This window comes from Pteropus alecto, unplaced genomic scaffold (assembly GCF_000325575.1).
Source record: "Pteropus alecto unplaced genomic scaffold, ASM32557v1 scaffold177, whole genome shotgun sequence".
Classification (NCBI taxonomy): Eukaryota; Metazoa; Chordata; class Mammalia; order Chiroptera; family Pteropodidae; genus Pteropus; species Pteropus alecto.
This window is the reverse complement of record NW_006442207.1, coordinates 12,388,445-12,403,904: the sequence shown is the minus strand read 5'-3', so window position 1 is coordinate 12,403,904 and position 15,460 is coordinate 12,388,445. Positions and strand designations below refer to the sequence as shown.

At 45.7% G+C, this 15,460-nt stretch overlaps 1 protein-coding gene across 1 annotated transcript; it reads right to left on the bottom strand.

Moving 5' to 3' along the window:
* Window positions 1–2,123: 2,123 nt before the first annotated feature.
* Window positions 2,124–7,756, bottom strand: LOC102884618 (steroid 17-alpha-hydroxylase/17,20 lyase). The gene is made up of 8 exons (XM_006920954.1): window positions 7,460–7,756; window positions 5,827–5,965; window positions 5,386–5,615; window positions 4,634–4,720; window positions 4,013–4,228; window positions 3,557–3,726; window positions 2,897–3,000; window positions 2,124–2,407 (listed from the first exon to the last, which is right to left on the bottom strand). The coding sequence occupies exons 1-8, from the start codon at window positions 7,754–7,756 to the stop codon at window positions 2,124–2,126; spliced, it is 1,527 nt and encodes a 508-aa protein (XP_006921016.1).
* Between the last annotated feature and the right edge of the window lie 7,704 nt (window positions 7,757–15,460).

The window sequence follows — 15,460 nt, the reverse complement described above, 5'->3', positions numbered from 1 at the left end:
CAGAGTTCATGAAGTCATTTCCTGAAAGGACACTCAGCCTCGGACTCTCCCCAGCCAGACACCTGAGAGCCTTTCTGCACGGACACGGGACAGGTGGGAAAGCACGTCTGACTCCTCATCCTGCATCACTGAAGTCTTGGGTTCTGGTCCCAGCCCTCCTGCTAAGTAGCTGTGTGTAAGTAGCTGTGTGACTCGGTGCAAGTCACCCCTCTCCCTTTACTGCCTCTCCTTTTTGTCATTTTCAATATGAAGATTCGTCTCATTTCCCGGCCATTCAATGATCTGATTTAATAGTTAGAGAATAGATGTTTCCATCCCAGTTACACTCAATCACTGCTTCTAAAAGAGAAACAGCCCCTCCACTAATTATTTATCTGTTCATCATTAGTCTGCGAAGTGCTTTTAAAATTCTGAGCAAATTTGGAATACTTCGCTCTCTCTGGCCGGTCTGCTCTGCTCTGCTTTGAGCTGCAGGTAGCTTGGCATTAGAACAGCAGCCAGCGATGAGGCAGACGAACCCAGGAGAGGGACCATCTCCAATTTAATTAACCTTTTCTCGTCGGCTCACTGTGGTGTCTTCATCTCTCCAGGCTGCATGTGATGGGGGCTGGGGTCAGCCACAGCTGTCCACAAACTCTCCTATGGGCTCCTTAGCAAGGTCCCAGGGTCCTTGGCCAGTGAAGGCCAGGACTGAGTTGGGAGTGGGGACGGTAGAGAATGACCTACTGCCACTGGACTAACCACGTTCTTTGAAGGAAGAACCTTGTCCCTCCCTCCTTTCCGAGCCTCTCTTGATTCTTCTGTCTGAGAACTTGCCGCGCAGGATTTCAGCCTTCCAGAACCCTCCTCCAGTCAGAAGGGAAGGACAGGGTGTTGATAATCTGACCCTGGTCTGGCTGGCGCCAGGGAGCTGGGGTTGGGGCCTCTCTCCAGGCTAAAGGGTAGGGTCAGTTTCTCCCAGGGGATCTTGGGACAGCTTTCATTTGCAGACTGGCCAGTGACCAAGGTTTAAAGATGCTGGTTTCAAGGCTTGAAGATGTCTGGGTTCCAGCATTATCAACTTCCTGGGGTTGGCAGGGGAGCAGGGCCAGAGCCCGAAGGCCACTGTGGAAGCCCTTTCCTGGCAGTGTTTATTTACATCAGGACAGGATGAGGGAAAGGAGACCTGCCAGTGTTTGAGGACCAAGACAAGAGGGATGGGCAGTGGTCGGTTGAGTTTGTGGATTACGCACATTCCCCCGAAGCCGAACCGCTGAGGTACATGCAGCAATGCCCATTTGATCAAAGCAGAGATCCATTGCTCCACTCTCAAAATATAAACTCAGTTCCACCACTTCTCGCCTTCTCCGCTGTTGTCACCAGGGTCTGAGCCACCATTGTCTTGCTCTCCTGGACCAGCACAACCACCTCTTCCTCCCCGTCCTCACTCTCATCCCTCTACAGACCAATCTCCACTCGGCAACTAGGGTGATCTTTTAAAAGTATATGCCAGAACTTACATGTTTAAACCCTCCAATGACTTTCAATCACACTTGGAACGAAAACCTAGATTCCTTCCTGCTCATTTCAAAGGCTCCGTGGGACCCGGCCGCTATCTTCAATATGACCTCATCAGGGACCACTCTCCCCTTCATTTGCTAGGAGCTGCTCCAGCCACACTGACTTCTCCCACCTTGAGAAATTCTCACCTGCTGCCCCCTCAGCACGGGACACTTTCCAGGGTTTACACCTCCCCAATCAATGGTTTACAGTGACACCCCCCCACCTCTGCCATTCTCTTCTCAAATCACCGTCACCTAGTAAAATTGACTTCAAAATACTTATGAGTCTCTGAAATGCTTAGTTATTTGTCAGCTGTCACTAGAAATGTCAGCTTGAGGAGACCAGGGAGCGTGAGTGTCCAGGGACAGTGAATGGCACATAGGAGGCGCTCAATAAAATATTTGTTGAAAGAATGAATGAACAAATTAAAGGAATGAGCCACTCAGGGACCTTCTGAAGAAAAACTTTAATTTATGCATATCACTGTTGGGGGCTGCAGGGTAGAGAAGAAGGCGGGGTGGGCAGGGGAATGGTGGGGGAGGGTGGGGTAGCCACAGAGGGTGGAGTGCTAGGTACAGCTTCTAGGTGCGATCCTCAACCTGGGCTTCCCTCCAGGCCTGGCGCATTTTAACCTTCACTTTGTAAGAGTCGATCAGAAAGACCAAATTGGGATCGCCCTCCAGGGAGGGCAGCTTCCCATCATCCGGGATCTCCAGGTCGAACCTCTGCAGCAGCCAGGACATGAAGAGGAAGAGCACCTGGCGGGCCAGATTCTCACCTACGCAGGAGCGGGGTCCTGCTCCAAAGGGCATGTAGCTTAACGATGGCGAGATGAGCTGGCTCCCTGTGGGGTCCAGGAAGCGCTCTGTGGACATAAGGAGACATCAGGCAGGGGCCAAGGCCAAAGGAGGTGGAGGAGTGCCTTTGCCCTGACTGAGGAGCCCCAGTCTAAGGAGGTAGGCAGCCTTACTTGGGGAAACCCTAGTCTGAGGAGAGACATGGCCCTGCTGTCATGTAGCCCTTGATCACACAGAGGAAATGAAATATTCAGGAAGGATAGAAAGGAAGCAGTATCGACAGATAAAAATGCTACCATCCAAGGGGAGAGGGGGCCAATTTAATGTGAGACATATGCCTAGAGGGCTTCTTAGAGGAGATTTGCAGTTGGTGGAAGGAGAAAGTAGGAAACCCAGCTGTGAAGAGTTTGGGTAAGTCTAGGGTAGGATGGGGGTGTCAACAGGTCCATGTAGCTGGGGCCAGGAGTTTTCTAATTGTCAGCTGGGCAGAGGGGCGGTGGCGCTGGAGTGGCAGAGCACAGAGAGCAGGCTGAGAGCAGGACAGAAAATGGACTTACCGGGCATGAACTGGTCGGGCTGGTGCCACTCTTTCTCATTGTGATGCAGTGCCCATATATTGACGACAATATTTGTTCCCTTGTCAATGGTAAACTCGCCAATGCTGCCCCAGAGAGGAAGAGGGAAAGGGGTCTGGGATATCGTCCTCCCTACCTGCTCGGTCCTAAGCCTCCATAGTCCCCTGCCCTGGGGAAAAGAGCTCTTTACTCCCTCATGCCCACTTCCTCATCTTTTCCTCAGCTTCCGCCAGATTCAAAATGAATCCAGCCCTTCTTCAGTCCTCCCGTCCCGACAAACACTTATGTATCAGCACTTTTGAACGTGGGCATTGGTGCTTGCCGGGGCATGTGGGAATGCATTTTTGAGCTGGTGCAATGTGTGTGTTGTGAGCAGCAGTCTTTCCTCCCAGACCACAAGTGTCCAGGACAGCAGGCAGCTTCTGAGGGAAGTCAGGTAGATCTGTGGATTAGTCACTGAGTGTTAGTGGGCGGTGGGTACATTGATCAATAGGGTCAGGGGTAGGATGATTGATAGTCAGTGGTTGACTGTAGGCTGACCAGCAAGCTGGGGGTGTGGGGGCGTGGAGGAGAAGCGAGGTGGGCTGGCAAGCAATGTCGAAGGCATCATAGGGCTGGACGTTATTGGGAAGGAAGGCACACCTGGAGTCAACGACAGCCTTGTGTGGGAGGAGCGTAGCTGCCACGGGCCGAATGCGAAGCACCTCTCGGATGGTGGCCTCCAGCAGGACGAGTTGGTTCCGGTCACCGATAGTTGGTGTGCGACTGAAACCTACATTCCGGTCAATCTCCTCCTGGATCTTCTTCTGCAACTGCAGGCCAGAGAAGGGTAGATGTGCCCAGAGTGCTTAAGCCTGAGAGAGGCGTGGGCTTAGAAGAGCTGGCCCAGCCTCTTCCCAGTGGTGGCTCTGCCTCCCAGGCTTTCTCTGCAAAAGATGGGGCCGCTCCGTGCTAGGGCCAGAACCAACAACCGCATGGGTAGTCCAGCCATCCTGCATAAAAGGCCCGGGGGTATTGCCTCTCCTTCTCTTTGGGGCTAAAGGTGGGTCTGGCTGGGGTCAAGAGTGGTTGGGAAGACTGGAGTAAGGAGAAGCCTACCTGAGGATTGTGTAGCAGGAAGGCCACAGTCCACTTCACCACAGAGGTTGTGGTTTCTGTACCGGCCCCGAAGATGTCTCCTATGGTTGCAAGAATGTGTCGATCTGAAATTATCTCTGGATCCTGGTCTGGGCCAGCAGCGTTATTGTCTAAGTTCATCTTGGCTTGGATCAGTATGTCCACCAGGCTATTGATAGAGTTGCTGCTGAAATTCTCCTGGTTGGGCAAGGTTGGGAAACAGTGATAAGGAAAGAGCATTATCTGTAACACCTTGCCATACTTCCATCCCAGACTGGAGATACAAAGGCTTCTTCCGCTTGGAAGTGAGGGCGTGGAGTGAGTCTAGGCAGAACTTATGAGCTTATGGAGACGAGGCAGCGCTAGATCCTCTTTAAATTTTGGGGGTGGATGGGTTCTTTCTAGGATCCTCTCCAACTCCTCACTTCCAACCCATATTCATTAGTGAAGTCAGTTTGTATTGAGCAACTACTATGTGCCAGGCTCTCTGCTGGGCACTGAGCATCTTATGGTGTTCATAACGGACCCTAACCCTGCTCTCATACCCAGCCGCACACTAATGCTTTTAACCCAACTCATAATCTCTTCTACTCCATCACCTACCTTAAGTTTTTTATAGATTTCAGTGAACATATCATTTCGCATTTTAACACAAGCCTTCATCTTTTTCAGGGTTTTGTTGGGGAAAACCTGGAAAGTAGAAAGAATATCAAGTCCATTCCTCTTCCATTTTGCTTCTACAGCTACCAGAATCCCTCCCGGGGCCAAATCCTAGCCTTCTGGAGGGTTCCCACCCCAACCCTAACCTTCAGCCAAAATGGAAGGCAAGATGGGAACACAGAATGAGACCACCAATGACAACTAGGAGAATTTCAAACAAGGGAGAAGGGCGTGGTCTCCACTTTCTCCTCCTCATTTAATCAAACATCAAGCACTGATTGAGGTTTCACTTAGCAGACTCTGCAGTGTGCCCAGCCCTTAAGAGTAAGATAGACTTGCGTCTGAAGGCTTAGAGAAGTTTCTTAACTTCTCAAAGGCTATTTTCTCATCTGCATGGGGATAATAAAACCTGTCTCCAAGTGGAATGCCATGATTAATGCATATATAGTGCTCAATACCGGCACATGGCAATTAGTAAATAGAGAGCCTTTGTTGTGAATATAAAATACATGATTAAAAGCTAAACCTATTTATGTAGAGAAGTGGCAGCTTTTAAGAGTCAGAGGAGGCAGAGGTCACTGTGGCTGAGGTGGTCAGGAAAAAGGTGGGTCTGGAGCTGGTCATTAAGAAGAAAGAATTGGAGACACTGTTAGGGTCTGCTGGGATCTAAAGGTGGAGCCCAGTCTTGTCCTCACCTTAAAATAAGAGAATATGTCTACTATATGGTCCTTGCCCAGAGCATCCATGATGCCTTCATTGTATGAATATATGATCTTCAGCATAGGATGCTCCTTCTTATATGAGGTATTGAAGCAGATCAAGCAGATGATGTTGGTCACCGCCAGGAAGAGATGCATGGACAAATCTATGGACTGTCCATTCTGGGTGGCCAGGAAATCACAAAATGAACTGATTTCCTGACATACTGAGGGAAGAGAGGGACATGAGGCTGGAGAATTAAGCACTACCTTCACCCCCTCTCTACCAGTTCCCTCTGAGCCAGGGACATATAGTACATGGCCACTAGATGGCAACAGTAGCCAAGAAATCGCTAGATTGAGCCATCCATAACCCCTCTCCCCTCCCTACCCAACCCTCTTCTCCCTCCAGAGCTGAGAAGCCAGCTGGGCACTTACTGATTTTCTCTAGCCTCTGGTTGCCATCCTTGAACAGGGCAAAGGTGGCCAACACCAGCTTCCGATGCAGCTGCCAGGCGGCACTATGGTCAGCAAAGGCAACGCCCCTTTGGTTGTCTGACAGGATGTCTAGAGTTGTCTTTGGAGAGCAGGAAAGGCTGTAGGAATCAGACACCATCTACCTTCCCTTGCCCCGGGCGTCCTACACCCATTCTCCCTTCCTGAGGGAGAAGGAAGCTACCTGCCATGCTGGCCTCCTTGTGGGGCATCCCTGTTCCACTCCACCATGACTGTAAGGCCTTGGTAGGGCAGGGCCAAAGGCTCCTCTACTCCCAATTCCATCAGAGAGACAGTGTGAAGAAAGAAAGAACCCTGAATTACAATGCAGGGGTTCTGGGGTTCGATTTCAATGACTAATGGACTCCGGGCCTCTCTTTTCTCATCGGTTTCTGACCAGAGGAGGGCAGCTGTGGATGGGATAAGCTCTCTGAATTGTGCCTGTCCTAGGGTCAGGAATGGGGGTGGGGACTTGCAGAGACTGAGGACTTCCCAGACCTCCGCCTTTCCCTGGGCCCTGTGGGGGAATGCTAAAGGCACAGCAGCTCATCTCCTTTTTGTTTGCCCTGCCATTGCAAGGCTGTGCGCCCACCCAGGGCCACATCTGGAGAGTGCAGATGTCCACTTAGTCTGAACTTAGGCCAAGCCACCTCTTCCCAGAGGCACCCCAAAAAGCATACAGGTCTCAAGCTTCTCCTGTTCTCTTCCCTGACCTGCAATCCCCAGCTGACTAGCCTTTTCCTCTTTGCACTGGAAAGAGCTCAGTGTAGTTGAGAAGGAGGTAGTTGGCCAGCAAATCTGGCTGACTGGTCAGTAAAAACAAGTCAACCCTTGGCTTGATCAAAGATGAGTGGCTGGGGGGCCCTGCCTGGGGTGTTTAGGGTAGTGCCCAGCAGCAGGGTACTAGGATGGGGTGTTGGTGCTGTTCCTGGATAGCTAGCCCCTCACATTTCCTAGGAGTACCACCAAAAGCTCAGAAGGATAGTACATCTTCATCCTCAAAATGCTACCATGGGTCAGTCCCCTGTGAGCTGCAGCAGCTTGGGATCGTTCCAGAGAAACAGCACCCACCGCCACCCTCCTCCCCCCCCACCCAATCGGGCTACTTCTCCCTTGCACCTTCTCAGAGAGGGCAATCATTACTATCCCCATTTTCACATGAAGAATAACACCCATAGAACTATTAATCGAGCACTAATGCACTGGATACCAGGCTAAGGTCTTTATATGCACTATGTCATCTAATTAGGGAAGTCTGAGCTTAGAGAGATCATCATCCAGTTCAGGGGTGAGATGACAGGAGTGAGGAACCCTGACCCCCTTAGGCCACAGCTCCCACCCTACTCCACCTCCTAGGCAGCCCAGAATATGAGGTCTCTCTTTAATTCTTCCTGCCTAGTTTAGAGGCCAGATGGAGCCTTGAGGGATCGCTCCCCACCCATAGCCCTGCTAGTCTGTTTTGGGGAAGGATTACAGGTTGTTGGAACTTGAAGGGTCATTCTAGGCATGGTCTTGGCCAAAGAACTGAACAACCCTGGGGGACAGTGAGAGAGGAAGGATGATGGGCAATACTTACCACTTGGGGCCGTCCAGAGAATTCCTTGCCCTTCTTGATAAGCGCCTCCTTGGCTAGCTGGTGGTGGCCAATCATCACTACAGTCTTGCTACCCATACGAAAGGAATAGATGGGGCCATATTTTTCCTGTAGCTTGAAGAAATTCACGTGCGGATGGCCATGTCTAGGGAGGAACGGCAAGCTGCCCACCAAGGGCAGAGATGGGAGGCTCTTGGGGTACTTAGCACCAGGGCGCTTTACTTTGGGCTGAAAGAAATAGGCTAGGGTGAGCAGCAAGACAGCCAAGAGCCCCCACATGGTGGCTGGGTGCCTGCAGACAGGACAGACAGCTGTGGTGGGGAATTGCTGCAGCTGCTCTAGGACACAAGGAAGCCTTTTTAAGACCTGCCCTGATCTTCACCTTGACTGTGTTATCTCTTGCCTTGTGGAAATTTATCCTGGAGTACAGCCAGAATGGGGGAAAGAAGGGGGAGTAGAAGACTCCTCAAGGGCTGGCTCAACTCCAGGGCAAATCCCTAAGGGAGGGGCAGGTCGTGAGAGGACAGTTGGTTCCCCACCCCGTCCCCAGAGTGCGCCAGAAGCAAATGGTGTCTGGGTCAGGAATCACGTTGGGGGCATTCAGTGTTGTAAAATCAACATCAATAGATAGATGATTGTCAGGAAGGTTGCAACCAGTAGGGGCTGTCAAAGGTATTTTGTCTTATGTAACAGCTGAGCAAAGTGAGGCCTTAAAAGGTCAGGCTTGTATAAGGTCACATAAGACACGGACGACAAGGACCCAGATGTCATGTTTTGCTGCTCTTTCCAGAGGCAGTGAGGCCCGAGGGTTGAGAGCATAGGCCCTAGAGTAAGATAGGTTTGGATTCAGGTCCTAGCTTAACCACTTTCCAGCTATTTGATGTTTTTCAAAATATTCGTTTTGTTATGTTATAATATACACAACACAAAATTTACCATTTTAACTGTTTTAAAGTGTTAAGTAGCATTAAATATACTCACAATGTTGTCCAAACCATCACTGCTATCTACTTTAAAAACTTTTCCATCATCCGAAACAGAAACTGCACCCACTAAGCAGTAATTTCCCGTTTTCCCCTCCCCGCAGCTTCTGGTAACTTCTAATCTACTGTGTCTCTATGAATATGTCTATTTCACATAAGTGGAATCATACAATATTTTTTGTGTCTGGCTTATTTTACCTAGTATGATGTTTTCGAGGTTTCTCTATGTTGTAGCAGATATCAGAACTTCATTCTTTTTTATGACTGAATAATATTCCATTGTATGGATATACCACTTCTTGTTTATCCCTTCATTAGTTGATGGGTACTTAGGTTGTTTTCACCTTTTGGCTATTGAAAATAATGCTGCTATGAATATGGGTATACAAGTATCTGTTTGAGTACCTGTTTTCAGTTCTTTTGGATATATATGTAGGAGTGGAATTACTGGGTCATATGATAATTTTATGTTAACCTTTTTAAATTTCAGTTTCCTCCTCTGTTATTGGGAATAATAATGGACTCTGCTTCTCAGAGTTGTCATGATTCGATGAGATCATGCATGTAAAAGCACCGTCTGTCACGAAGTAAGTGTTCATTCATTATTTACTGTTATCATTATTATACCAAAATGGCTTCTTAGTGTTTTTGAGCTCTTATTAGTTGATATTCCTGACAAACAGCCTTCAGTGGCTCAATCAACATTTACCAATGATTTAATATTATGAGATAAAGTCCCAGCCACAAGGAGGTGACGTCCCTGGTGTCAGTCATCATAGAAGAGGTGGGACCTCAGACAGGCAGCCAGGACTCACGGAGTGGAAATCACAAAGGAGGGAGATGGATGTTCTGCCCCTCTCTGGGGGTGACCTGCCAGTGTCTATACTTTGGAGTACAGACCGGTGCGAGAGCTGCTGAAATTAGGTAGGAAGGTGGCAGATAGGGACACCCTGATGAAGATGAGCCAGAAAGGCCTTGTATGCCAGACTGTCTGATTGCCCACTATTCCACATGTTCACATATAGTTCAGACTTTTAGGACCATTTAAGATCAGAGGTATAGGTTGGGGTAGTCAGAGAAGCCTTAATGAAAGAAAGGGGATTTACGGTAGGCCTTGAAAAAAGTTAGGACTAGTAGGCAGTGTGTGGGGAGTGGAGGAAGAAGGACACTGGAAGGGACCGACAGCAGCCGAGTCAAGTATGTGGAGGCCGGAGGGGCCTGATGTGTGTGGAATGCTGATGGTTCTGACTGGACACACGAAGGGTGTGAGCTGTGGGGGATCCCTGAGGAATAAGATCTGACAGCCCGAATCAGGCTCTGGAGCTGTGAAATGGATGGCTAGGGAGGATGAGAAGCTATTTACAATTCTGTAGCAGTGGAGTGACAGGGGAACAGCGATGTTTTAGGAGGATAAATCTGCTATCAGTGCTAGGGTAGACTGGGTGAAGAGATCTTGTGTCAGGTTTGACAGAAAGATGAAACGGGGGAGTCCTGAGTCCTGTGATCCGGACAGGGTCCTAAGTGGGGTCAATCAACTGGGAGAGAAATATGAATTGTGTGTGAGTTTGTGCGACATTTTTATTTTCTGCCCGTATATAATCATCTGAAATCATAGGACAAATCAATAAATATTACCATATACCAATCAATTAATTATTTTCAAAATCAAAGAGCCGAATGTTTCCCCAAATTTGATATACATTAGAATTATTTGGGACATTTTATTTATTTATTTGTTTATTCATTTATTTGCTGGCTGCTCGTCGTTTATTTTCCATTCGGTGCAAAGCACACAGTTACAGGGTGTCAGGAAGGCTAGCGTGTTGCTAGGCTTGTAAAGAGTGAGGCTCTCTCAAGTTCCTATTAGGTGTTTTGCTGTTTGGATATTAAGGAACCTAACTGCTTCTGCTGGCTGCAGCCTGCCTAGTCTATGGAGGTAGGGAGGGATGAAAGGGGCTCTAAAGAGCTTAGTGCCTCTGGAAGTCTGGTGGCTGCCGGTGGCCACTCAGGATGGTGGCCCAGCGTTGGCTTTGCTGGGCTGGACACCAAGCTGACTTCTTGTAGCTTGCCGAGCCAGGTACAGGTGATCGCGCTGCCGCAGGCCCAGGGAGACGGCGAGTGCTCTGGGGACTCCAACACTGTGGCCACGAATAGGAGAGTGGACTTCTGGAAAAAGCATCTCTCCCGCCAGTGACCTGGGTCAGCCTTGGGGAGGCCAGGGTGTTGGGGATGGCTTCCCCAGGGTACGCGGCACTTCCACAGGAGCTGTTCCTGGAAGTGGAACTCAGGTGGCCCAGGTAGCAGTCCTGGGTGGCCACGAGCCTGTCGCTGGAGGGGATGGATGGCTGCCATGCTCTTGCCTGTGTGCTGCAGGAAACCTCGGGTATATATATTTTTTTGACTTGTCAGGAGTTTTATTAATCTTTTCAAAGAATCTCCTTACCCATCAAGTCTATGACCGTTGTGATTTTATTTCATTCTTAACGTTGGTAAATGATTGAAGCAAAACGTCCCGTGTAATTTTATACTAGAATTGAGATGGAAAGCTTGGATGAATTCCACTTCCCTCGGACCTCTATTTCCCTTGTTCCTTGTCTAAAGCATAAGCCCCATCATCTACTAAATCTTCAACTTCGTTCTTAGGTATTTAACCAACAGAATGTGTATTTATATTCACCAAAAGGCATGAGAAAGGGTGTTCAGATCAGCACTATTTGTAATAATCCCAAACTAGGGGAAAAAAACAATATTTATGCATCGTAGAATGGATAAATTGTCATACTTTACACAGTGGAATACTATACAGAGATGAGAATGAATGAACTGCAACTACATGCACCGACACGGATGAGCCTCACAAACATAATATTGAGTGAAGAAACCAGGCTCATAAGAATGTATGCTGTATAACTATATTGTGAGGTTCAACCATATTGGTGCTTGTAGTTGCAGTTCGTTCATTCTCATCTCTGTATAGTATTCCACTGTGTAAAGTATGACAGTTTATCCATTCTATGATGCATAAATATTGTTTTTTTCCCCTAGTTTGGGATTATTACAAATAGTGCTGATCTGAACACTCTTTAACATATATATGTTTAAAAACAGATAAAGCTAATCTGTGGTTATAGGTGTCAGGATAGTGGTTACCTTTGAGGGTGGTTAATAACTGAAAGAGGACTCATGTGGTGGCTTCTGGGGAGCAGGTAATGTTTTGGTTGTTGATATGGTTGCTGGTAATACAAGTATATTCACTTTGAGCTGAACATCAATTTGTATGTATGTTATATTTCAATAAAAAGTTTACTTAAAAAAGTTCGGTGCCTCGGGAGTTTGTGACCTTCCTGAGATTGTGTGCAAAATTTACATGAATCTATAAATACATATTTTTCTGGAGAGAGGATCCATAGCTTTCATCAGCTTCTCAAAACAGGGACTTTACCATTAGCTCCGAGTTCCCTGTATCCTCACTTATTCCCATCCCCATCTTGCTTCATGATTCTTCTATGCCACCCATCCTCAAACTGCTTCTCTCCCTCTCTCCAAAACCTTTTCTTTTCCCTTGAGTTCTCTGGTATTCTCTCTTTCTAGAACAAGCGTATTTCCATATTTTCCTTATCTAGCTATAGAATATGCTCTCAACCTCCTGCCTTACCTAAACTGGACTCTTCTATGAGGTCAGCCCTTTCCCTGCTGTTCTTTTGAATAAAAACACCTAATGTCCAGGTTAGGCAATGGAGTTGACATTCTCTGCACTCCCCACAGCCTCCAGACCACCACTCATCCACCTTTGAGTACAGAGTCTTTCTCCTTTGCAGTTTCAAACGTTTGTTATTGCAATTACTTACTGTTGCTCATTTTCATTTAAGATTCATTTTAAGATTTGGGCACAGGCTCCCATCCTTCTTTTCCATCCTGCTTTCATCCAGCATGACTTTAGAGTCCATGGGGGTTGATCAGCCAACATCCCATCCTCACAGTTCCCTCATCTCCTCAAATCCAAAGTTTGTCACCCTTATTCTACTTCAACCGCTCCTCCAAACTTCGAGCTCCATTCTCAACCCCATTCTTTGCATGCTCGGCAGGTAATCTCGCCTTTTAATTAAAGAATCTGAGACCGTTAAATTCAATTTCCCTTAATTTCCATTATATCACTTCCTTTCCTTCAACCTTAAAGGCAAAAAATTGTTTCTCCTGTTTCTAATCAAACCCTCTAACAATTTGGCAAAAGAATAATAACTTTATTGAACACTCGCTATGTATTACACATACTATCTCATTTAATCCTTATAATACTCTATAAGGTGGGTGCTATAATTATTACTATCCCCATTTTACAGATGAGGAAACAGACAGAAGGATTTGCTCAAGGCCTAGAACTGGTCAATGATGAAGCTGGGATTTAAGCAGACTAGAGCTCTTAGCTCTCAACTGCAATGTTTTTCTGCTTCTCATAATATAGACTGAAATGTTCTGTTGTACATACTTTTTGAATCAATTTTTCCAATTCTGGGAATTTAACCTGTGGACATTTCACAGTTTGATGTACTAAACAAAGCACTTCAGCAAGGTTTATAATTGCCAGTAATATTGTTCTCATTAATAGGAGATTGAAATACAACATAGTCAGAAAAAAGAGGAAACACTTTCTGTGCTTATTCTGGAAAGATTTCCAACATACATTGTTAGGTTAAAAAAAAAAAAAAAAAGCAAAAGCAAGAATGATGTGTATTTATTTATTTTCAGTTACAGTTGACATTCACTGTTATATTAGTTTCAGGTATTCAGCATAATGGTTAGACATTTATATAATTTATGGAGTAATCCCCAATAAATCTAGTACCCACCCGGTACCATCCATAGTTATTACAATGTCATTGACTATATTCTCTACACTGTACTTTATATCCCCGTGACTGTCTTGTGACTGCTGATTTGTACTTCTTAATCTCTTCCCCTTTTTCACCCATCCTCCAAACCTCCTCCCATCTGGCAACCATCAGTTTATTCTCTGTGTCTATGAGTAAGAATGGTGTGTATTAAATGCCTCCATTTGTGTTTTTAAAAAAAGGGAGAACAATATATGTACTGTTTTGCTTGTATATGCATAAAATATCTCTGAAAGGCTACACAAGAAGCTCATGAATTTGGTTGTCTTTGGGAAGAAGAATTAGAAAGCTGGGAGTGGTAGTGGAAGACTATGTATGTTGATGTAAACAAAACCAATCCATCTTTGTATCCCCGAGTTTTCATGCTGTGTGTGACCTTTGACCAACCTTAATGGCCTTAGCAAAGTATACCAAAGCCTTCTAGTTGATGATTATCTGCGTTCCTTAAAATGTAGCCATAAATATTTTTGTTAGTAATGACTGAAATGGCATGACGGCCAAGATCAATACCAAACTGGTTACCATATCAATTATAAACCATCATCTTTCACAAGGCCACCAGGAGTTAGGGCCCCTGGCAGATACTGCATACTTCATCTTATCAATCATCAGTACCTGAGTTATACTATAAAAAAAGTACTGTAACGGGCACGTTAGCAGAGAATAATCTGCACAGAAATGCTGGGTCATTTGTCTACTCTGACCCTACGTATTTGTAAGTAAATTATCCTATAATAACTTATTTTATATTCTAGAGTTGCCTGCTTTGTTTGTTGGTCTTAAGATACCTTCTCCTTATGGTGGCCATTATATCTTTGTCCCACTGTTGGACAAGACTTTTTAGTGTATTCCCTTTTGTACCTTTAAGAAATTTGAATCGTGTTAATGTTTGAATCATGTTAATGCATTACCCATTTCAAAGTTGAGTTAAAAATATAAAAAAGAAAAGAGGAACAAAGGTAGAAAGTGTTTTAACTGACAGTAATAAATAAAATATTCTTTAAAAAATCGACCCTTCCACCTATATCCTTGAACCTGTTCCCTCATATCTCCCAAAGAGTCTCATTTCTTTCTTCATTTTCCTTCTGCATCTTCAGTTCATCCTCTACATTGGCTTCTTCTCGGCTGAGAAGTACACTTAAAACTTTTATCCCAAATGAAATTAAAAAATCCTCCACTGATGCCACATTCTCCTCTAATTTTCCTTAATTTCTCTCCTTCCTTTTTCAATCAGACTTCTTGGTAAAATAATATAATGGATACTTGTGTCTCTCTATCTTATTCCTCATCATGGTACGCACATTGCAGTTTGGCCTCTGATCCCACCACACAATTGGTACTTCTGTTAATAACGTCAGCAACGACCTTCGTATTGCCAAATCCATTGGATGTCTTTCAGACTTTCTGTTATAAAAATTCTTCATTAGCATTATTGATTATTTTCATCTACTTCAAACTGTGTAATAGGAAATATCACACAGCTCTGGATTATTTGTAATTCTTTTGTTCCTCTTGCCCACTATATTCTCGTGCATGTCAAGTCTGTCCTTGGCCCTTCTCCATCTACATTCTCTCTGGCTGATCTCACCCCTGTCAAGGTTTTAACTATCACCAATATTCAACCTTTAGCAGATAGGTACTGCTCTTGACCCTCACAGAGTTTAGAAATGGATGACTCCTATACTAGAGATGTCAATCATTGCCTCCTACACTCGTCTGACTTCACTCACAGTTTGTGCATTTGTGGCTTGTGACCGTGATTGGATTAGGAGAATATGGCCAAAGGGGAATAAATTCTCAGACTGAGTTATTATAACCAAATTCTCCTTTTTGAGAACTTGACCCTGCACCATCATGACAATGGGGATAGTGGTCTTAGATGCTGATTTAAGAGCTCTAGTCTCAACACAGTCTGGCTGTACATTTCACTTTCATCCTTGGGTATCAGTGATACATCTATCATCTGATTCCTGAAGAATCTTAGTTTATTAAAAAAAAAAATTGTATTTTAACTAACTTGTAAAAAATAAAGCTACCGTTTTAAAATAAAAACAAATGTATAATTGCATTTTAATTAAACCTTTGTGGGTTTGATCCTTTGGGTCTTACTT